Source organism: Electrophorus electricus, chromosome 15 (assembly GCF_041902795.1).
Source record: "Electrophorus electricus isolate QZ-2024a chromosome 15, ASM4190279v1, whole genome shotgun sequence".
Classification (NCBI taxonomy): Eukaryota; Metazoa; Chordata; class Actinopteri; order Gymnotiformes; family Gymnotidae; genus Electrophorus; species Electrophorus electricus.
Window position 1 is genome coordinate 7,456,826 of NC_137511.1, and position 23,878 is coordinate 7,480,703.

The 23,878-nt window shown below is 48.1% G+C and overlaps 1 protein-coding gene and 1 pseudogene across 14 annotated transcripts in view; one reads left to right on the plus strand and one right to left on the minus strand.

Moving 5' to 3' along the window:
• Positions 1–23,878, plus strand: part of LOC113568104 (fatty acid synthase) — a 45,624-nt gene that overhangs the window by 15,760 nt on the left and 5,986 nt on the right. For 10 of the 14 annotated variants that reach the window (XM_081698257.1, XM_081698256.1, XM_081698258.1 and 7 more), the window contains 25 exons: positions 14,750–14,950; positions 15,198–15,320; positions 15,841–15,956; positions 16,054–16,188; positions 16,307–16,769; positions 16,881–17,068; positions 17,354–17,543; positions 17,657–17,751; positions 17,867–18,001; positions 18,118–18,321; positions 18,425–18,540; positions 18,642–18,814; positions 19,045–19,236; positions 19,416–19,496; positions 19,638–19,820; positions 19,944–20,123; positions 20,257–20,460; positions 20,655–20,968; positions 21,363–21,752; positions 21,951–22,115; positions 22,307–22,422; positions 22,606–22,760; positions 22,890–23,093; positions 23,332–23,482; positions 23,692–23,870. In XM_081698257.1, coding sequence (XP_081554383.1) covers positions 14,750–14,950; positions 15,198–15,320; positions 15,841–15,956; positions 16,054–16,188; positions 16,307–16,769; positions 16,881–17,068; positions 17,354–17,543; positions 17,657–17,751; positions 17,867–18,001; positions 18,118–18,321; positions 18,425–18,540; positions 18,642–18,814; positions 19,045–19,236; positions 19,416–19,496; positions 19,638–19,820; positions 19,944–20,123; positions 20,257–20,460; positions 20,655–20,968; positions 21,363–21,752; positions 21,951–22,115; positions 22,307–22,422; positions 22,606–22,760; positions 22,890–23,093; positions 23,332–23,482; positions 23,692–23,870 — 4,653 coding nt within the window. Of the gene's footprint in view, positions 1–757; positions 1,990–2,354; positions 2,612–13,161; positions 13,308–13,746; positions 13,900–14,100; positions 14,275–14,749; positions 14,951–15,197; positions 15,321–15,840; positions 15,957–16,053; positions 16,189–16,306; positions 16,770–16,880; positions 17,069–17,353; positions 17,544–17,656; positions 17,752–17,866; positions 18,002–18,117; positions 18,322–18,424; positions 18,541–18,641; positions 18,815–19,044; positions 19,237–19,415; positions 19,497–19,637; positions 19,821–19,943; positions 20,124–20,256; positions 20,461–20,654; positions 20,969–21,362; positions 21,753–21,950; positions 22,116–22,306; positions 22,423–22,605; positions 22,761–22,889; positions 23,094–23,331; positions 23,483–23,691; positions 23,871–23,878 lie in introns of those variants that run through there. The other 4 variants (XM_035533330.2, XM_081698266.1, XM_081698267.1 and 1 more) reach the window with 4 other exon arrangements.
• Positions 9,043–9,186, minus strand: LOC145651417 (U2 spliceosomal RNA; annotated as a pseudogene).

A 23,878-nucleotide genomic window follows, 5' to 3' on the forward strand; every position in this document is an offset into this window, starting at 1 on the left:
GATACTGATATGGAATATACCCTGTCATCCAGGAGAGACACATGCAACCTAGGAGCCCGAGACCAAGGTTTAATATGGCTTGAGATTCAGTATCTCTGTGACCTGTAGAGTGAGTGTGCACGTGGTATTCACGTTTGCCTATATTTCAACACACTGTCATATCAGTTTCACGACTCGACACCCTGTTCAGGCATTTGCATCATCTGTGTCGCTTTGTGCTATCTTGGCAAAGAGATGGGTAGTCTGGACACAGAGGGTTGACTGATATCAGTGTGTCTGGTACCAGCTATCCCTGTCCCAGCTCAAATAAATCTGCAACTCCAGCTTACCAGTTTAGTGCCGACACTGTCTTCTGACAACTAAAAGTTTTCAGGTATTCCTAAGTGATCCATTTCTTACTATGAGCTATTTCTTACTGTGGGTTCTCAATTATTTAATCTGGCCTCATCCTAATTGGAAAGAAATGTTTCTTTAAATGTATCTGCCTTTAAATATGAGGCAATGTGGGGCAACATCAGTAGCAGGTCTCAAAATTCAGAGCTTGAGGACGTTATATATGGGGAACCCAGAGCTCCAGGCAAAGTCCCTAAATGAAGGCTTGGCATGACTCTAACAAGGTTCATAACTGGTTCATAGGCTCTGTGAATCAAGCAATAAAATTTGCAGGGCAAATTTTAGTTTGATAGCATGTAGAGCTCCACAGAACTGCATGTTTATATGACTTTGTCATGTTGCCCCTGGGTTGCTAAAATATCAGTTTTATATGCAGATGAGGTTGCTGCATCAGACAGACTACAAGGCACAAGTGTCCCGTATCGTGCATCACCAGTCAAAGTTCAGGGCTTGAAAGCACTGGTCCAGGAAAGAAAGAAACCCACCAGGATTACATCTGAACCAGGCAAAAAGACAAGGCCTGCTGGCAAAGTGGTCAAGATTCGAAATTACAACATTAAAGACTGATAAAAAGAAAGTTTAAAAAAAGAAAAAATAAGTTGTGCCATTGAACTTACAACTATTTGCTACTCAAGAATTCATGCTTTCCTCTTGATCCTAAAGTACAGTGTGGAAGAAGATTTTACTTATTTACCTGCTTTGAATGCCTTTTGACATTGCATTCTGTTAAAAGAAACTATTTGGCAAACATTTCATTTATTAATAACCTTTTAGTTTAGAGATGAACGTCTATGGATACTTATGAATGTGTAGTTTTCTTTTCTATGAAAATGTTACACCTAAGAGCACAAACACTGTTTAGATGATGCCCAATAGGTAAATGTAAATAGTTTGTAAGGCGGGAGCGGGAGGTAAATAGCCATCTATTCATTTGAAATACGGATAACAGATTCCTTCGTACAGAATTAAAATATATGATCCATGTATGTCAAAGTAAAAAAAACTCAGAATACAATAGAATATTTTATTCTCACTACGTATATATTGCTGTTCTGATTTTTTTACGATGTCTATATAAAACAAGGTGTCTTGCGCTTTTGAACTGAAGTTACCTCTAAACGAGCCCAACAGTCTTGCTTGCAAAACTGTTCTGGTCTGGGATTAAACTCCTCCTATCCTCTGTCATCACCTCACCCTATATCCTAGCAACGCCCCTTGAATTCATTCTCATTGGCCATTTTTGCACACCTCCATTTACTGATTGGCTTATTTCAGCGTCACTGGCACCTGTCAAATTTGTGGGCAAAATGTCCCATGTGCCACATCAGGGGACACCGGGTACAAAAACTGATCATATCTATATCATCACCTGCTGTGGCCTTATAGTGCGTTGTTTTTCCGATGGCTTAGCGCTCATCTGTTCCCAGTGCGTTATGCCCTGATCTCACAATTTTTATTTTATTAGTCTACATACATTCTTTACCTATGCTTCTCCAACAGTTTAAATGGTTTTATCATTCTATTATATATACTTTACAACTTAAAACCAAGTTAAAAGCTGTAAAATAATGCAGTGATGGTGCAATAATAAATATCATACTTCATAGGCCTGATTTATTTAAGATTCGTAAAAACATACAAAAATAATACACTAAAAAAAGTCTATAATTCGTTACAACTTCAGCTATACTAGTACGTTATCGATGTCTCGTATGTCAGTGCTTATCTGATAGACCGATAAGCAATGAGTTTACAACCGATAGCTTCCAGACAAATGACCCCACTTTGTTCTGAATTTGAACGCTAACCATGGCCTAGAGGTAGCAGTTGGACGTGAAGTGATGAACTTTATTAACCCAGATTTTTTTTCATACGGAATTAACAGCATTAGCAAATCACCCCATCGGCTGGCGTCTTGGGAGCCCAGCCTCTTCTCTCATTGGACTACAGTGCGGTGTCAACTGTCAGCCCATGTGGCGTGGCCATAGAGCATGGTAGACATTTAAATGAAAGAGGTAGGGAGGCAAAGCAGAGAGAGTCATTTTTTTTGGGCAAGCCTAGATAATCGCAAAGGGTTAGTTCGTCCCATGTCACCGGGAGCCTAGGCACACACAGATTTTGGGATACCGAGTGGAAGATAGGTCAGCTCAGGCTCTCCTGACACTGAATGTACATTTATTCAAAGTACTGTAGAACCATCGTTCAACTACTGCGACTGGTAAGCAACTTAATATGTATTTTGTGTATTTGTCCTAGTTTGTAGTGTGAACTCACTGAACTGATATGGGAAGTAGGTACGCAGACATTCAACAATAAGAATGATTGGTTGTTGTAAACGAATACGATCAATATAGCTCGATTTCTGCCTAATGATACATTTAGCTCTAGTATTTAATCTGATATATTCAGGGAACGTTTTATTTACTCAACGGCTAGCTGGCTGTGATGCGTTATTCGTCTTTAAATGAGGACCTAGCTTGCTACATTAGCTAGCATAGCCAGCTAGGGAATTATTTGACTGTCGCAGATAAATTGTCTCAAGCGATCATCTTTTGCAGTGTTTTAACTGGTCTTGTGAAACCAGAATCTAAACACACGCAACGACCTAGTCATCTCTTCGGACTGATAGAGATAACGGCCAAGTAGCCAGCTAGCTGTAATTCGCAGTTATTTCGTCTTCACGGTAGTATCCGAGATGGCTAGTTAGCCCCTATATGCGCCGATGCCCCCTAGCGGGCCCGCGGGCGGGCCCAAATGGACATAATCAAATAAATTACTTGATAAAATTGATTATTCTTAAAGTACAGTACATTTTATCAACATAACATTTCTTGGGACTAATACAAGTACCTGCCTACCAATTTGCAGCCGTCTACATGTATCCGTTCGCCAGAAATTGTACGCTGAAATCATCGTGTTTTTCGGGTAAAATTTCCACAAAAACGTGCCTGCCCTTTTAAGTTGCCTTTTAAAACATTATTCCGGTATAAGTTCAGATTTTGTCATAGAAAATTCAATTACCATCAAAACAACTGCGTGACATATTTAAACGGTATACGGAGTGTTAAAGTTCTTTAACTGCGTGCTTACTTCTTTGCGTAAAAGTGACATTTTTGTTCCGGTTCGGTTCCTTCGTAAATTTATTTTATTTTTTTTCCAAGATTTATTAAGTTCAATAAATCAAATACAGAATAAAATCCAACAATATATATACTTAATTTTAAACTTTAAAAGTCTTTTAAAAGTCCAGGACATTAAAATACCACGGCCCACCCATGTACCAATTACATGGGGGTATATCGTTAAAAGTCCATGTAAAAAGTCAGTGATAAAATGTCCATTAAAAGATCATTCTCGGCCAGGCTGCGACTGGACAACCGAGTAAAACAACAATAAAACTGTTAAAACGGCCTCTCCATAAAAAGACAGAAATAAGAACACCACTAAAAAGCTAAAAGGCTAAGTGCCTAAGCTAAAACAGCAGATCTATGTTAGTTAAAATGGGCACACAAACCAAAACATTAAAAAACCCACAATAGAAAAGTGTTAATTTGTTAATAAAAAACACACAAAATAAAACACTTATTAATAAAAAACCAGACCTACAGATTCCACTTAAAACAATGTTCACCTATTGTGTATCTCTATCATGGTGGTTAAAACAATAAAATACGGTGGTCCGTTGGGACCACCGGATGGAGCAGAGTCTCAGCTAAGTTTAAAACCTTTTTCAACTAAAACCCTAAAAGACTCCGGGGGGCCTACAGCTCGAAGAGGCCCTTCCACCTCTCCTTCGCCACGTGGTAGCCCCACCGGATGATGTCATGCTCCATCCTAAATTTTAAATCCGCACAAACCTTTTTATATAATCCCCAGGTGTCCAGGCGTGTCCCTTTTTGGATGAGGCTGGTCCTCGCATTCCATAGTTCTTTTTTGGTAATGCTCACCAGCTTCCATATCCGGGGCGCGAAGGATGGCCTGGTATCCTGGGGCCACCCCCATGTAACCTTCTAAAAGGTCAATGTAAACTGCGGGTCTAATGTCCTGCACAGGTCAGCTGCTTTGCCCCAGACATACCGCGCATACCCACAGTCCCAAAACACATGTCGGAGAGTTTCTTCCCCGACACAGTTGGGCCTTGGGCAGCGCGGGTGCCTGGTGAGCCCGTGCCTGTACGGAACATCCCTGACTGGCAGCTTGCCACGCACACACCGCCAATTCAGGTCCTGCGGCCGGTTGTCTAAATCTTTCGGCTGTACTCTGGACCAAGTGTCCTCGTCTAGGCCCACAACCGTGCGAGTCCCCCGTGCCTCGAGCACAATGTTGTAAAGTAACCTGTGCTTGGCGAGGGCCTCGGGCCGCAGACCCGCGGGAAGCGACTTGCTCCATCTCACCGTGTGGTCATAGTGCTCCGGCAGCGTCTCAGCCTTGGGGCCGGAGTTGGAGCACGTTCTTACCACTTTACGCAATGGCCAGGACAGCCACAACCGAATAAAATACTGATGGGGGTGCTTGAGGGGAGCAGCCAACCGTGCACAGAGCTGTGCAAAGAACAGGCAGTCCAGCTTGAGAGGGAAGTCAGGGACATCCCTCCCACCCTTGTCCTTTCCCAGGTACATAACTTCCCTCTTAACATACTCATACTTGCCCCCCCAGACGAGATTAAAAACGTCCTTAGTTAAGCCTCACCACATGGTGTGAGGCATAGGGTACACATGAGCCAAGTAGAGCAGTGAGGGAAGCACATCGACCTTCAATGCTAATACCTTACCAAGGAAGGACAGGGACCTGGCCTTCCACAGCCCCAAGTTTTTCCCGGGCAAGAGCTAACCGCTCTTACCAGTTTACCCGGGCAGCCCCTTCAGATGTGAAGTGGACCCCCAAGATTTTCAAGGGCCTGTCGCTGGCGGGCTTGCCCTCCTATACCTCCTATACCTCCAGCAGCCGAAGTATTTGGCAACCGACTTGCCAAGGTTTAGTGCGGCACCGGAAGCTTTTCCGAACACCTGCACCATGTCCAAGGCGCGCCTGAGCGACTGGTCCGAGCATACGAACAATGTAGTGTCATCTGCATACTGAGCCAGCTTTACCACAGCACCTCCACCCCCCGGGAGGGGGAGACCATCTATTTCCGGGTGGGCCCTTATGGCGGCCGCAAGTGGCTCGATGTAGCGCGCGTAGAGGAGGGGAGAAAGAGGACATCCCTGTCTAACTCCACTCACTTGCGGGACTAGTTCGCTGAGGTGACCGTTGATGGAGAAACGGCTTCCCACCCCAGCATACAATGTCTTAAACCACCTTAAGAAAAAGGGCCCAAACCCTAGCTTCATCAACACCCTCTCCAGGAAGCAGTGGTCCACCCAGTCAAACGCCTTCTCCTGGTCTAAGCTCACAAGCGCCAGAGGGACATTTTTGTCCTCAACCCAGGAGATGGCATCCCTGATTAAATGGAGGTTCCAGGTTGCCGATCTCCCTGGGACCCCACAGGTCTGGTCACTGTGAACCAAGAGTGACATGGCTCTTTTCAGACATTCGGTCAGGGCCTTTGCGAAGATTTTTAGGTCTACGCAAAGCATGGTCAGGGGCCTCCAATTGGCGAGATCAGTAGGATCGCCCTTCTTGTATAACAAGGAGAGTGCCCCGGACCGCATGCTCTCAGTGAACAAACCCTGCCGGTGCACATCCTCGGCTACCTCCACGATCTCTGGCCCTAGGACATCCCAAAATGTAGAGTAAAACTCTACAGGGAATCCATCCAGGCCAGGGACCTTACGCCGGTTCATTTTGCCAAGTACCCCCGTCAACTCTGCCAGAGTAAAGGGGGCCTCTAAGCTATCCCGGGTGGTGCTCGGAAGGCAAACATTAAAATTTGCCAAAAACTGCTCCCCTACTTCAAAGTCTGTACTTCTTTTATTAAAAAGATTCGGATAAAAATCATATGCAACCTCCATCATCCGGGCCGGGTCCGAACAGGTGCTGCCTTCCGAGTCTTTGAGCGATGTAAAACGTCACTCTTGGCGAGCCTGCCGGACCCTTTGAAAAAAGGATGCTGTGCAGCGCTCGTCCTCCTCAGCCAGCTGCAACCTGGCATTAAACAGGAGGGCTGCCGCCGACCTCTCGTGCGGGACCCTGAGTTCGTCCTTAAGGGTCTGCACTCTAGCGAGGTCTAGCTCCCCTCCGTTATTCCAATCAGCGTATTCTATTTTTAGCTGCCTCTCCACATCCCGGACTCGACCCAGCCTTTCGGCCTTGCGCCGGCGGCAATAGTGGGTAGATAGAGCACGGGTCCACTCTTTCACGTGCTCCCACCATGCCGCGGGAGAGGCATAACCTTCTTTGCCTCGCCAGGCTGCAAAGTGGTCTCTGAACAGAGATTGGAACTCTGCTTCCTCCAAGACCTGCACGTAAAGCTTCCGATAACCCCTGCCTACTGCAGGTGCGTTAATGGAAGCACTGGCCTCTACCACCAAGTGGTCAGAGAACCAGCGTGGGGTCAAGGAGGCCTTCTTAAAAAGCACAGAGGGTGACGCCAAGATGTAATCTAGGCGGCTTGATGCCCCTCGACTGTTATGCCAGGTATGGCCTGGATCTCTGGGGTTGCATTTCTTAAAACCGTCAGTCAGGCTGAAATCGTGGAGCAGCTTTCTAAAATGTTTCCAGCTGACATCCGCACGCCCTTCTAAGAAAACATTAAAATCACCTGCCAAAAAAAGGTGTCTATTCCTGACATAGGACGGGAACGGTGCATCAAAAAAAGCAATTCGGGATGAGGCCTCTACCGGAGCATAGGCACAAATTGCCCTAAGGTGTTGGCCTCTCCAGGTGATGTCCACCCCCATCGCCCTCCCCGGCACGATAGTGTCGTCCCCCAACAGGATTTCCACGCCTGAAGAGTGGACACCACCCACGCTCCAGTAGGCTTTACCTTTCTTCCAATGCTGGGAAAAAAGAGCCTCATCTCTCTGGTCCCTCAGGTGAACTTCTTGCAAACAATAGATTGCTGAAGGGGTCGATGCCAAGTCCTGGAATACTGCTGCCCTCTTTCTCGCGTTCTGGAGCCCTCTGACGTTAGAAGTTAAAATAGTAAAATCTACCATGAATAAAAGAGAAAAAGGAGAGAACACGTTAAAACATCCTAAAAATCAACTAAAAATCCACATTGTCCGTAGTCTCCTCTAAGAATGGGGTCTCGTTGGGTGACCCCTCCCTGCCCCCATATGTAGTGGGTGGTGGGGGCATATCATCCTCCACCAGTCTGCTGTAATCATCTGCCTTGGGGGCCAGGGAGGAGTCTGGAGCTTGGGAGGGTTCCTCATGGGGCGCCGCCGCTGAGGGGGGCCCGCCTTCATCCTTTTCTCTTTATCCCGCTGGGCCTTCTCCCTCTTCCTTTTGGCCTTTCCGCTGGGAGGGGCAAGAGGTGCCTCCAAAGGCCGAGGGGGCTGGCCCAGAGCCAGGGACCTTACCTCCGCCAGTGAGGATATCATGAGGGCTGCGGGGGGGGAATCCTTGTCTTCCCCCGGGGGGGGGGGGGGGTCGTCTCCTCTACAGACTCCAGTTCCTCCCCCCCGGGGTTTTCATTGTTCGAGGCCACACTCCCACCCCCTACCAATGCCATAGCGTAAGATTTAACCTTTCCAGGGCAGGAGTGTGCCAAATGTCCCTCCCCCCCACACGCCCCACACCGGCGGGGATTCTTAGTTTTTAGCCTGGTGCCCCGGCCCCAGGCAGTTCCTGCATACGGAATCCTGGCACCCCTCAGCCAGGTGACCGTAGTGCTGGCACCCCCTGCAGAAGGTGGGCTGCCCCCTAAAGAACAAGTACCCCCTATTCCCAGCACATGTAAAATATGCGGGGGGGGGGGGGGGGGGGAAACACCTCCTTCCCTTCACTGTTCTTTGCAAACTTCATTAAAAACTGGCAGCACCCATTCCAAATCCCTAGCTCATCCCAAACCATTTGCTCTCCCAGGAGGACCTCCCCGTACCTAGCCAAAAACATCCGCACCTCTGCTGCCGAAACTTGGGGGTTAAAGAAATGGATGGTGACCATCCGCCGGTCACCGTCCCATAGGGGCTCGATCCCAGCGGATGGTCACCCATTCTTCCCTCCAGCTCCAGGACTTTCTGATAGGCGGCATCACTCGCCATAGTCACGTCGTAAAAGTGCTGCGCACCATTGCGCTGAGCACAAATTAAGGCCCCAGGGTGGAGCCCGAAACAGCCGAACAGTACCTCCCGTATGAAGGGGACCCGCTCAGTAAAGCGGGTCCCATCCTCCGGGTCCCTCCAGCGGAACCGGGCCTGCCCTCAGACCCGGTCCCGCCAGGGAGGTCCTGGCGGCTGTCGGGGTCTCTGCTGGCGCCTCTACTGCCTGCGCCGTGCGGCGAGGAGCCGCCCCATTGCCATCCACGGCCATCTCTGGCCGGAGCCGGAGCTGAAGCTGGTCCCCCACGCCGGCAGCTGCCTCTGTGCTGGGAGGTCCTCCCCCTGCTGGCCAAGTTGGGATCGTCGTCCTCCTTGTCGTCGGGATGAGCCGGGGCTTTAAAACAAAATTAAAAAAACACCCTAAAATACTAAAAATCAAATAAAACAATAAAAGAGACCAAGGGATCACATGCGGCGATGGAGGACAAGCCTCCCGGGTCTGCACCTAAGATCACCCTTGGCCTCACTAAAATTATAAAAAAAAAGGCCCAAGCGCAGCAGCGTTCTCCACGAGCATAAAATCTGTAAAATCCACAACTGATAAGAACAGATACTACACTTGATCTTAGCCAAAAGGCCGAGAAGCGATTCCTTTGAAAAATACCCAAACTACGCAAGCCTTTGGTTGACTGAAAAAGCACGCTACTGACGTAAAACTGTTCCTGAATAGAGCATTAGACCCCCCTTTTCTACTCTATATTGAATTTTTATTGTCTGTTGCAGCACCATTGTTTTGGAGTGACAACAATTCACACCTATGTGTGAAACGAGAAGGGGAGGGAGGGTGACTAACATTTACTTCCAGGTGTTTCCAAGAGTTTCCAGGGCAAGCTGCTTGATTGGCAGCAGTTTCATCAAATAGAGGAGGCTTAGTTGAAAACGTAGACCCCTCACTTGCATTGTTTAGTCATCCCTTTAATATTTAAAGGTATGCGCACAGTATACTGTCAGTGCTTCCGTGTTGTTAGCAGATAGCATAGCGCATCGGTTTGGCGCTGTTTGGCGAAACCATAAGATTGATTTGATGATTTTGCCAATATGTTTGGACATCATGGAAAGGAAGAGGCTTATTTTAGCTGAAGTTTATGTGGAATTGTTTGAGTGCTGCTAGGATGGACTAGGTTGACCGCTAGCATCGATTAGCTTAGCTGCTATCATAGAATAGCTAAGATGTTTGCATATCAAATCACTGGATGTTTCCATTCACTGCTGGAAATTCGTAATCCTGCTACAAATCGTAAGTATAAATGATAAAGTATACTATTTCTTTACAGTATTACAGCATTTACAGTATTTTCCCCAGCATTTACAGTATTAGCTAGTATAGTAGTAGTAGCTAGTACAGTATTTCTCATAATGATGCCAACAATGATGCTAAGAATCCAATATTGTTGTGGAACTTACTAAAGTAACTTATGTTTTGGCAAAACGAAACATGCAAAGTTGATATATAGTGATTAATGACTTTGTTTGCATTGGAGAGATTTTTGGACCCTTTGGAGAAGTGTAGGACACCTAGTGGAAAACATTGTGTAGATATTTGGTCATTTCATGTATATGCTCAAAACTGTTCAATTTATTACACAAGACCCTGGTGAATCAGAGAATGCAGAGTATGAGTGAAAATCAATCTCCAGCATCAACAGATGCATTATACACCAAAAAAATCAAAGGCATTTTTTGTTTTTTTTTGACATTTTCTTCTGTATTAAATGAGCTCAAAAGGAACCTAAATGATGGAAAAATAAGCCTGGATGTGAATGGATGTCTTCTCCAAAGTGTCTGCTTCAGTTTGAATCCTGAATGATCATTGTGCTATGTGTACAATTTCAGATACCTACTATTAAAGTGAACAAGTACAAATCATTCAAAAATGAGCTTAAAACTGCCAGTGCGTAAAGGGGCTCTAGCTAGACCCTCCCTCAGCTGGCTAAGGACTAAATGATGCCGTTTTCCTGAATAACCATTGCCCCTGAAGCACGCCCTCCTGAAGAAAGATTCATCATCTTTCCAGCCTGTAGTCTTTTAGATTGTGCTTGCTTGTAGTGTGCATATGTAATATATGTTTGAATGGCCACAGCTGGTCTGTATAAACGCCGTCAGGATAGGCTACATTAGCAGTTGATGAACTGAGTTAACCAGCTAACAGGTGTAATGCATATATACGGTTTTCATTACGAACTCTGTTAACCAGCTAACAGGTAATGCAGTTACACTGTCTCCATTACAAACACTATCAGTTACTAAAAGCAGGCAAGCATGGTGTCCTCTTATGATTTTGCATGGGGATTTTCCTCTTCATGTGATGGTTTGACTGAATTATTGGGCTTTTGGAGACTGCTGGTTTAGTTGGCCTCAAAGGCCAAGCCACTTTTATCACTCCAGGGTCACTCAAGTCAGGTCAAGTTCAGTGGCCTTCACTCAGCTATATAGGTTAGATAGCTTGTAGACGTAACGAAACGACCATGATGCGACAAACTACAATATACACGCATGTTGCACAGAACTACATGAGTACAAATGTTTGAGAAAGAAGGGACGTGCGTTGTACCGGTGCTGCCTGCACGTTTTGTCGTGTTCCGGGGTTCAATAGGTGGTAGCTCAGTGGTTAATGTGCTTGACTTTTAAGCTTGACAAAAGCTTGTGGGTTCAAGCCCCCCCACTGCCAAGTTGCCACCATTGGGCCCCTGAACAAGGCCCTTAACCCTCAATTGCTCAAGTTGTACTCGGTTATAATTGTAAGTCGCTTTAAATAAAAGCGACTGCTAAATACCATAAATGTTATCAAATCCCAGTGAAACATGTTGCTACAGGGCTGGAACGGATATGGTCATGTTGCCCAGTTAGATTTTGTTTTTCTTTTTGTAAACTAAGCACAGTTCAATTAATTGTTTTCTATTACTTTAAAACCCTAGTTCAATGCTATAGGGAGACGGTGATGCTAAATATTTTAGATCTGGGTCAGGTTTAATTGTTCTTTCAATCTGCTCTGGCCTGAGTGCTGAGGTAGTGGGTTGCGTTTAAAAATAAAAGCAGTGCAATTTACCATTTAGTTTTACATACATGGGTTTCCACTTTTGGTCGTTGCATATTTTGTGTTCTTGTTCCGACCTACCAAGTTAAATTACTGTTTAAATTTTCAAGTAAAATAATTCTTATTCTAATTACAGTATTACAGAGCCATGAAATGACTCCCCCCCCCCCCCCCCCTTACTTGGTATTCACATTTGTAATGCTATAGACTGTAGGACTGTAAGAATGTAATGACTGTAAGAACTATGTGTGTTGACAGCACTACATCTCACAGTCCTTCACATGCATTCCTGCATTGACAAACTTATATGTGAATACCTGTTTGGCAGGTACCTGCCTGTTTCTATAGTAACAAACAATACTAACCTAATGACCAAATCCCATACAGCCTAACACAAGTATGCTGCAGGGTTACACTGTAAATAAGTGACTGAGAATTGTTGCTTTTGAGAATGGAACATTTTGCCTTTTGCTGAATGTAATTATCTGAAAGTCCTCTCAAACATATATCCCACAAAAAATTGAGAGGGCCAAAGTAGCGCAATGCTTTCTTATGTGATGAGATTACATAAAGATTTCTTTTAAGTTGAATTTTGTCTTTGGCTACATGTAAGCTGCTGCCTTTTTATGGACTAGTACACACAGTTTACAGCTGCAAGGAATTCTCTTCAACAAGGAAGTTTTTCCCAGTCAGAAGAGAATTACCCTTGCCGGCTACAATATCTCATTCATGCACAACTGAATGGGTTGTGAAATCAGTCCTTGTCATGTGCGCTAAAAATGCGTCAAAAAGAAAATGCATGTTTGCTCATTCATGTGCATTTTCTTTCAGGAAAGCGCCATTAGTAGGTTTATCTGCTCTGAAAGGTTGCATCTAGACATTTCTTTACTTCACAGCTGAGAGACTCCCATATTGTGCACTTGGTTGTTCTTTTATACTTTTAAACTACCTATATGCTGTAGATGTACAAAAAGAGGAGCAACATTACTGTTGTGGTGTTTACTTTCCTTGTTGAGGAAGGACTGTTCAGTTTCCCAGACCTGAAATAAGCCTGAACTGCATTTTTTTTTTTTAATGATTTTCCCCATTTTACCACATCCATTCAATTCATTCAGGGTTTGTTAATTAGCTGATGTCTCGAGTCAGGTGAAATTGTGCTTGGAAAAATACTAAATAGTCTAGTGTATGGTTACTCAAAGAATCAGGACTGGTAAATCCAGGCTGTCCGTGGATAACTTGCTCCAAGTCAGACACTCCCTCAAGGACTGGCTGTACCTCAGAGGGGTGCAGAACAGAGGGATACTTTGTGCCCAATGTGGTGCTAGGGTGCACCTCGTAGTAAGCAGGAATCTCCTGCTTTTTGGATGGCAGCTATAGGGATGGAGCTCTTGTGAATGCATTGATCCCGGAAACGGCGAGCAAAGCCTGCAGTCCTCCAGGCTCCTCCTGCAGTGCCCTCCACCCACTGCACATTCTTAATGTCATGTCTGCTCTCTGACTGCTCTCGTTACTTTCTGTCCGGACCCACAGAAACTCTCACCCTCTCGTCATGGAGGAGATCGTCATAGCTGGAATTTCGGGTCGGCTTCCCGAGTCGAACAATTTGGAAGAATTTTGGCAGAACCTTTTTAATGGTGTCGACATGGTCACAGAGGATGACAGAAGATGGAAGCCAGGTATCCTACACAGTCCCATAAGCATACCCACATCTTTTGCCAATTAACGGGTGAATTTTACAGACCTGCTTTCGGTTGAACACTTGCGTAACCTTTAAAAGTGGCATGCTTTGGATTTTGAGTGAGTGACTTGATTTCAGTAGATGAAGAGATGTTCAACTTTGGTCCCCCTCTCTGGTCTCTTTGGTCTGCTGCTTTCATTGCGTGCCTGCTGACACGGCATCGTCTGAACAGATTTTTCTCTCTCTCTCTCTCTCTCTCTCTCTCTCTCTCTCTCTCTGGCACACTGCAAATGTTCGTTCATGTGCTACAAGCACCAGCAGGCTCGAGGCACAGAGGACCGAGTCACAGCTTTTGATAAATAGGAAATCTTGTGGGGGTTTTCTCCCTCCCCCATTTCAATCAGTAACCCTCATGCATATCCTGCTTTCCCACTTAGGTCTGTACGGGCTTCCCCGCAGAAATGGAAAACTCAAAGAAATAGACAGATTTGACGCAGGCTTCTTTGGCGTTCATCCCAAACAGGCCCATACCATGGATCCACAGCTGAGGCTTATCCTAGAGATATCATACGAGGCCATCGTTGATGGAGGTCAGCGGTCCGGCAAGCTTGAGCATGAAACATTCAAAATGAGTAGACCGATTTATTTAGAAAAGTGTGGTAACTGAAAAGTAGAATTCAGTAGCTCAACAGCACTAAAACTTAATTCCGAAAGCACCATCTCATCAGAAATGGCGTGTATGGGCGAGTGCAAGGACGCCTGACTGCTGACGGTACGCTCTGTCCTGGCAGGCATAAACCCAATGGCCATGCGTGGCACTAAGACTGGCGTGTACATCGGCGTGAGTGGTTCTGAGGCAGGTGAGGCCTTCAGTAAAGACCCAGAGGAGCTGCTGGGATACAGCATGACGGGCTGCCAGCATGCCATGTTCGCCAACCGCCTGTCTTACTACTTTGACTTCAATGGTATGCAAACGTTCTGTCATTTCTAGCCTTTGTTCCTTAATGTACTTTGTTATTAATTCTTCTTCTATGTCTTTGTAAAGCACTTTGAATAGCCACTGTGTATGAAAGGCGCTATACTAATAAACTTGTCTTGCATGATGAAGAAACTCTAGCTTCTCTCCAAGAGCAAGCTTTTTTTGCTCAATCTATTTTAAGCTGTTTGATATTTATTTATGTAAAACATTGTTCATAGTGCATTTATACTTCATTTCATGTTTTGTTTTTTAAATTGCCTTATTTTGTTGTGACATCATGCAAAGAGCATTTAGGAAGTGAATATTAGGCTAATGCCTCACCACTATTCCCTACTCTTTCATAATAGCTGAGTCATTTCATCTATGCATGAAATGTGATCTACTGCATAAATTTTGACACTGTGCCCAAGATGTTGACTGTGTACTTGTATATTATGAGTGTTTGTTGTGTCTTTTTTTAGGCCCCAGCACAGCCATTGACACGGCATGCTCCTCCAGCCTCCTGGCTCTGGAAAATGCCTTTAATGCTATTCGCCACGGCCAGTGTGATGCAGCCCTTGTGGGTGGAGTCAACCTGCTGCTCAAGCCCAATACCTCAGTGCAGTTCATGAAACTGGGCATGCTCAGTCCGGATGGAACCTGCAAGTCTTTTGACTCGTCCGGTGATTTTGCTATTATTATTGATGTCACATTCACGCTATATGAAATTTACTCCACTGTAGGTCTGCTGTAACATCTTTTCTTTTAAATGTTTTTGTTTTTGTTTTTTTTACTGGGTACCACAGCTATTTTCATATACTAAAATTTTGTTTATATTTTGGATGCATATAGAGTTAAGGTGTGCGGCAAAAGCTATAAAGTTTTTAAACTTTTTTTTTTGTTGTTGTTTTGGGGTTTTTTTTGTCTCAGGAAATGGTTATTGTCGCTCAGAAGCTGCTGTGGCTGTTCTACTGACTAAGAAGTCCATGGCCAAGAGGGTATACGCCACTGTGCTCAACGCTGGCAACAATACGGATGGCTACAAAGAGCAAGGTGTTAAGCCCGGTGCAACTATCTTCTCATTTCATATTGCTTTCCTGTCTGTGCCAGATTTATCCAAACTCCTCATGTAGTGGGGAAGTATGTCAAACTGTTCCACTACCTTGTTCTTAGAAGTAGAGCTGTGATGCCAGATTACTGTAATGGAGAACAGTGACCTGGTTCTTCTGGGTATTTGAGGCTGTGCCCTTTCCCCCAGTGCCCCGTGGCACACACTCCTCCCAGCGTGTGGTTCTAATGGTCCTGCTGAAATGCGATGAAGGGCAGGCATGCTTGGAGCTGTGCAGGTCTGCTCTCCAGGCTGCTGCTCAGGTGATGTGTGCAGCAGGCAGGTCTTCTGGCAGCTCTTCCCTTATGTACGCTGCTAAAGGGACCTATGCAAAATGTTTTGTGCTTTATAACTTATAGGTTAAACATACATTTCTTATAGTTAAATTTCCTTTTATAGTACCATTTTGAGGGGTAGGTGTGTGTATGGCAGAGGTATTTGATGGTGTGTTGTCCTTTTGTCCAGGTGTGACATTTCCGTCTGGGGACATGCAGCAACGCCTGGTCCGCTCCCTCTACCAGGAAGTCAACGTCTCACCTGAGCAGGTTGAGTACATTGAGGCCCATGGCACTGGCACCAAGGTGACTACATGAGCATACGCGCACACACATGCATGTATGCATGTGCAAACACACCCAACTGTTCACCCATGCAAGACACATTATGTTGTTCACTTAGCTTGGGGACCCACAAGAAGTGAACGGTATCGTCAGCGTCTTCTGCCAGTCACAGCGGGAACCTCTGCTTATTGGCTCCACCAAGTCCAACATGGGCCATCCTGAGCCTGCCTCCGGCCTGGCCGCCCTCGCCAAGGTGAGTCTGACCGCGTCATCAGGTGCTTTCTGTCACCCACTGCCTGTGTGCATTACCCTTCAACTTTTCCCTGTGGAGCGGTTGTCCTCGACTCTGACCCCTCCACTCCGTGTTCCAGGTGATCTTGTCCCTGGAGCATGGCATGTGGGCGCCCAACATTCACTTCCACGAGCCCAACCCCGATATCCCGGCACTGAGAGACGGGCGCGTCAGCGTGGTCGTCGAGCCCGTCCCCGTCCGTGGCGGCATCGTGGGCATCAACTCCTTTGGCTTCGGGGGCTCAAACGTGCACGTGATCCTGCGCCCGCCAGGACGTTGGCACCCCCTGCCATCCTTACCCCCCTCTGTGCTCAGGCTGGCGCAGGCATGCGGGCGCACTGAGGAGGCCACTGCCTCTCTCCTGAAGAAGGCACAGGAGTGCAGCCAGGATGCGGCCTTCCTGGCCCTGCTGAATGACGTGTCTGCGGCCCCGACCGCGAGCATGCCCTACAGGGGCTACACGCTGATGGGGGCCCAGGGGGAGGTGACCGAGGTCCAGCAAGCTCAGGCCACGCCCAGGCCCCTCTGGTACATCTGCTCTGGTGAGTGAAGGCTTCAGCACCCATTTGTTAAACTACTAAGCTTTGCCAGATAGTAGACATTTAAACGTAGGCTGCAGTTTTAACAGCCAAGTTTTTCTGGGACTCCCCCAGGTATGGGGGCGCAGTGGGCTGGCATGGGCCGCAGCCTGATGCGGCTGCAGGACTTCTGTGACTCCATCCTTCGCTCGGACGAGGCTCTGCGGGACACAGGGCTGTGCGTGTCGCGCCTCCTCCTGGAGGCTGACGAGAACACCTTCGAGGACACGGTGCATGCCTTTGTGGGCCTCGCCGCCATTCAGGTCAGGGTTCCCCAGTGCAGTGCACGTGCTGGACTGGCATTGTTAAAGCAAAGCCCTAGCATTGCCACATAGTGCCTTGCAGTAACTTTCTTTGAAATCTAAGCTCTAGATAATTCTGAGTGTAGTATTTCACAATCCTTTTTTCACCAACCCTGTTTGCATAGCAGTGACTATGTTTTCTGCAGATATTGAACATGCCTACCTGTTACGACCAATTCCACCAACCATTTATATCCCTCAGACTTTTCTGTTTACCTTAAAGGTGATGGTTGCATGTTTCTCCAGATAGCGCAAATAGATATGCTGCGGAGACTGGGCCTGCAGCCGCAAGGCATCGTGGGCCACTCCGTGGGCGAGCTGGCGTGTGGCTACGCCGACGGCTCCCTCGGCCAGAGCGAGGTCATCCTGGCGGCCTACTGGAGAGGCAGATGCATCAAAGAAGCCAACCTACCAGCAGGGGCCATGGCCGCAGTGGGTAAGACGGCCTGCCCGTCACCGTTAAAGCCATGATCGTCAGGAGGCACGAGACCTCCTCTGCTAGGCCGTCGTTCTTTTAGTGCTGAACTTGACTCCTCCCTCCCCACCCAGGTCTCACCTGGGAGGAGTGCAAGGCCCAGTGTCCTCAGGGGGTGGTCCCAGCCTGCCACAATTCGGAGGACACGGTCACGGTTTCCGGGCCACAGGTGGAGTTCACCTCCCTCATTCGCCGTCTTCCTTTCATTATTCAGAGCTGTCTCCTGCAGTAACAGAATTAACAATTAATAAGAGGGCGTTTTTGCTGTGTTCGTCTGTGTGTAGGAGGCTGTCAGCAAGTTTGTGGCCCAGCTGAAGGAGAGCGGCGTGTTTGCCAAAGAGGTGCACAGTGCAGGTGTCGCATTCCACTCCTATTACATGGCCTCTATAGCACCTGCATTGTTGGCAGCACTGCAGAAGGTGAGCCTACGTTACGAGCCTACACAGACGCACACAGGGGACGTGCACGGATGCGTTCTCCTTTTTCTGTCTTGCTCACGGTGTCTTTTTGTTTTTTTGTCATTGCATGCGCGCAGGTGATCAAAAGCCCACATCCCCGCTCGGCGCGCTGGATCAGCACATCCATCCCCCAGGCCGAGTGGGAGAGCCCGCTGGCCCTCTACTCCTCGGCCGAGTACCACGTCAACAACCTGGTGAGCCCCGTGCTCTTCCAGGAGGGCCTGAGCCTCGTGCCCGACAACGCCGTGGTGGTGGAGATAGCGCCGCATGCCCTGCTGCAGGTCAGCCAGCGAGAGGGGGCACATGCTTTGAACGCATCAAGAGAATTAATTCCGCACGTGCTCACATGTATACTTACTGAATGTACACTGGCTCCCCCTACAGGCCATTCTGAGGCGTAGCCTCAAGCCCACTTGTTCTATTCTGCCTTTAATGAAGAGGGGACATGCCAACAACCAAGAGTTCTTCTTCTCTCAGATAGGCAAGATTTACATGAATGGGTCAGTAGTGACTTTGGTGTACAGGCATGTCTTGTATGAACTCGGAAATGTTCTGATCTGTTTTAGTCACCATTTCATGCAAACATTTGGTTGGCTCGCAGTATTAACGTGGACAGTAACCGGCTCTATCCTGTGGAGTACCCTGTACCAGTGGGGACCCCTCTCATCTCCCCTCTTATCCAGTGGGACCACTCCCAAACCTGGGACGTGCCCAAGGTGGAGGACTTCCCAGCAGGCTCTGGGGGTTCCACCTCAGCCACAGTTTACAACATTGGTGAGAAGATCCTTCTTTTTTTTTCAATGTTGAATCAAACTATATTATGCTGTCACACCTACTGATATTAAAAAAATCAGTTCGTCCTTGAAGAAAGGAGTCCGTTGATCAGAAGGTCGCAGACATGCTCGTCGTTGCCAGTGACTGAACTATGCTGGTCGTCAACAGCAACTAAGACCAGACTCTCCTTTTCCATCTGGTTTTTCTTCCCACCCATCTCCTCTGTGCAGACACAAATCCCGAATCCCCAGACTACTACGTGATTGGCCACTGTATTGACGGAAGGGTCCTGTACCCAGCCACGGGATACCTGGTGCTGGCATGGAGAACATTGATGAGGAGTCTGGGCACAGTTATGGAACACACCCCAGTCACGTTTGAGGACGTCACTATCCACAGAGCCACCATTCTGCCCAGGACTGGTGAGAGTCCCACTGCGTCCCCTACAGTACAGATTTCATATTGTGCATATGTGCATCTCCCACTGACAGTAATTAATTAATCTAGGCTCAGTATGTCAAGTTGATCTTATTTTGTATAAAAATAAAACATACAAGCATATTTGACTGCAACCTGATCACTTTGCTACATTCCACAAAAGGATCTGTCCAGTTGGAGGTTGGACTCATGCCTGCCACAAACCGTTTTGAGGTGTCCGAGAATGGCAACTTGGCAGTCAGTGGTAAGTTAGAACCCTCTTAGCCAAATCTCCTGTATGGACCACCACATGAACCAGCACATGTTCTAGTTCAGCACCTGAGCCATGAGCGATTAATGCCGCCGTGCTTGTGTGCGTGTTGTCTCCTGCTCCTGACTGCCCCAGGTAAGGTGAACGTGCTGGAGGAAAAGGCACTGGACTCCTTCCTGTCTCAGATGGCCGAACCTGTGAGCTTGGAGGTGGAGGAAGCCAAACCTCTCGAAGCCGGAGATGTCTACAAAGAGCTACGTCTGCGCGGCTACGACTACGGCAAAACCTTCCAGGGCATTCTGGAGTCCAGCAGTGCCGGTGAACACCCCAGTTCTCATGCAGCATACTGAGAACTGCACAGCCATAGCACATGCTTCTGACTTGACTCCGTACCGGGGAGTTTTGTGTAAGCCAAGACCTGACCCCTGGTCTGGTTTTTAGGGGATCATGGGAAGCTACAGTGGACGGGGAACTGGGTGACATTTTTGGACACCATGCTGCAGATGATCGTGTTGGGCCTGTCTGGCCGCAGCCTGCGTCTGCCCACCCGGATCCGCTCGGTGTGCGTAGACCCCACGCTGCACGAGAAGAAGGTTCAGGACTACTCAGGGGATCGCAAAGGTACAGTGTTCACTGCCTTGTTGCGTCCCCAACTTGGTTATGCTATTGCTGCAATTGAAACTGCTGTTTTACATGTATAGGAAAATAAGGTCCATGTCGGCAAAGTCTCAACTTTCTCCCTTCTTCTCTTTAGCTGTTGATGTCCACCTCAACCGCTGCCTGGACCACATTAAGGCCGGCGGCGTTCAAATCTGTGGCCTCCATGCCACCGTTGCACCCCGTCGCCAGCAGCAACAGAGCCCTCCCACTCTGGAGGAGCTTGTCTTTGTACCCTATGTGGAGACTGAGTACCTGGGATCTGATGGGAAGCTGCAAGAACAGCTAAGATGCTGCAAAAGCAAGTCACGTCCCTCTCACACTCTGACTATCGAGTACAAATGAAAGGATGTGTGGTACCTATGTGTGAGATTTCACTTTAATAGTTGTTAACTTTTTAAGGGGTTTATGGTGGAGATTTTAGATTTGCATGTATTACTGCCTTCAGCTGTCACAGATGATGATTAGCCATTCTCTGGGTCATCTCTTCAACAGGTCTGATTAACCATGTCCAGAAGAAACTGGCCAGCCAGGGTGTGAAGATCTCCATCCCAGGGCTGGAGGGTGCGTCGGAGGGCGAGCGCGTCGGCTCGGGGGCGGAGGGCGGCCTCCCGCGGCTGCTCGCTGGCCTGTGTGCTCTGGAGCTGAACGGGAACCTGCGTTCGGAGCTGAAGCAGGCTGTGCAGAAGGAGCGGGACTACCTGCTCCAGGACCCGCTCCTCAACGGCCTGTTGGACTCGCATGCCCTGCGCCACTGCCTGGACACGGCCCTGGAGAACAGCACCGCGGGCAAGCTCAAAGTCCTGGAGGTGCAGTGAACTGTGTGACTCTTGACTAACGAAAACGGATTGAGTGTAGAGCCAGCGTGTCCGGTATCTTTTAGCCCCAAACTTATTACATTTATTATTCAAATAAATGCTTAAATGGTGTAAATTTGTTTTGGTGCATTTGTAGATAGTCTTCCCTAATAGCTAAAGAAGGATGAGATATAACCTCAATAATTTAATATTGTCATAATGGAAAAATATTTATTTTATTTTATATCTAATTTTTAAAAAAAGCATAAGCTCATTTAGCCAGTACATTTTCTTTTGTGCATTGACATGTGACTAAAATAAACCTCCAACGAGTTCAATGCAGAGCATCTTCCAGGGTCCTTGCTGTGTTGAGCTGGTGCCTGACCTTTTAACCCTCTCTCGTCAGGCCCTCTCCAGCGTCGGCCACGTGTTCTCCCGTGCCGTCAGCCTCCTCAACATCCAGCCCATGCTGCGACTGGACTACACGGCCTCGGACATCACCCCGGACCTGCTGGCCCCCCTGCAGAGCTCCCTGGAGGAGCAGGGCATCTCCAGCGCCCAGTGGGACCCCGAGCAGGGGCCAGCCGCAGGGGCCCTGGCTGCCGCTGACCTGGTGGTGTGCAACTGTGCGGCAGCAGGGCCGGTGGCGAGCCCAAGTGCACTGCTGGACAACCTGGCCTCTGCTGCCAGGGAGGGGGGCTTTGTGCTGCTCCACACCCTCCTGAAGGGAGACCCGCTGGGCGAGATGGTCGCGTTCCTCACCTCTCTGGACAGCCAGAGTAGACTGCTGACTCAGGTATGGGAAAGAGCCTCTCAGTGCTCTTTCAATGGCCAGACACGGATGGACCGCCTGCAGTTGTTTTATATGTGCTGTGTATCTTGGTATTCCATACATTTTTCACTTTCTTTCCTGTGTTTTTCTGTTTTGGTTCTGCTAATTTGTGTTTGCTCTTCGTTCCTCTTGCATGTGTGCTGTGACTGTGTGCATGTGCAGGCAGAATGGGAGAAGCTGTTTGAACAGTCCTCTCTTAACCTGGTGATGCTTAAGAAATCCTTCTATGGTTCCGTCCTCTTTCTCGGACGCAGACAGACCCCTGAGAAGCGGCCTATGGCCGTGCCCGTAGATTCCACTGACTACACATGGGTAGAGTCACTAAAGGTGAGTTGTGGTGTCTGTAAACTGTTGCTCTTATTTAAAGACATAGTAAAGCTTGGTGCACAGTATGTATGCAAGTTATCTGCAATGTCCAGGGGGCCAAGCAAAATGTTGCAACTCTAAAACACGATCCCCCGAATTTTAAATGTTCCTTCTCTTGTTTTCCGCTCATTTTTTTTTTCATCTTCTGTCAGAGCACGCTGGCCGAGGAATCCGATAAGCCAGTGTGGCTGACTGCCACCCAAGGCCATAATGGAGTGGTGGGTATGGTCAACTGCCTCAGACAGGAACCCGGCGGCAGCCGCGTTCGGTTAGTTCGTTACTTCTCGCTGCACAGAGCTGTGGAATGTTGGCAGTAATATTTCAATCTCATTACCAGGCTCGTTGTATAAAAGAAGCTGAATGCAACACATTAGGTTAAAGATTAATGGTGCGTTGAACACGCGTCCCTTAGCTGTCCTTGGGGTCCTTTTTTTTTTTTTCTTCTCTCCAGGTGTGCTTTCGTGTCTAATCTGAAGAAGTCCTCCACCGCTCCCTCGCTGCAGCTTACCCACAAGGACATGCAGGCGGTTCTGCAGAAAGACCTCACTATGAATGTGTACCGGGACGGCCAGTGGGGGGCGTTCCGGCACCAGCTGCTCGCACAAGGTACGCCGCCACTGTCCCTTTCTTACCAGCAGGACTTCTGGTGACGCGCGTCCGACCCGCCCGTGAGCGCACGTGTGCTGTGGGCGGTTGCCAGCTGGTTGTTGACAACGGTCTGACTCGGTGCCATAGGTCTGCGCGAGGAGCCGACGGAGCAGGCCTACGTGAACGTGCTGACCCGTGGTGACCTGGCATCGCTGCGCTGGATCGCCTCGCCTCTGCGTCACTTTGTCGCCTCGAGCCCCAGCGTGCAGCTCTGCTGCGTCCACTACGCCTCCCTCAACTTCAGAGACATTATGCTGGCCACGGGGAAACTGCCACCAGACGCCATTCCCGGTAGCTAGCTCCTCCTTTACCACTCTACTAAGAGCTGGAGCTGGTGTAGTACCTGAACAGAAGGAACACGTGCAATTGAGTGGGTTTAGTTGGAGCTTTGCAGGCGTTTGTGCCTGATGCTTTCAGATAAAATCCGCCCCCCCCACCATCCACATCCACATCCATATTTGTCACAATGTTGTGTGCATCAGGCACGGTGAACTGAGCCCAAATATCCTTTCTCAATTTCTGCGTGCAGGAGACATAGCGCTACAGCACTGCATGCTGGGAATGGAGTTCTCTGGCCGAGATCCCAGCGGACGCCGTGTGATGGGCTTGCTGCCGGCTAAAGGACTGGCCACCGTCGTGGATGCAGACAGTCGCTTCCTCTGGGACGTCCCATCCAGCTGGTAAGGCCCTTGGCAAATGACTGCAACACCCACATGCGAGAGAGAGCGATTCAGACAGGGATTCCATAGCCTATAATCTTCCATGCAGAGAGCAATTCCATAGCCTAGAATCCACTTGTAATCTGAGGCAAAATATGAAGATGTTTTCTACTGTCTGATGAGAATTATGACCTCCTACTAATAGAAGCTGTGGCGTTGTGTGCGTGCAGGAGTCTGGAACAGGCCGCCTCTATGCCTGTGGTCTACGCTACTGCGTATTACTCCATGGTGGTGCGCGGGCGTCTGCGGCCCGGCGAGAGCGTGCTCATCCACTCTGGTTCTGGAGGAGTGGGCCAGGCTGCCATCGGCATTGCGCTTAGCATGCACTGCAGGGTGCTCACCACCGTGGGTGAGGGC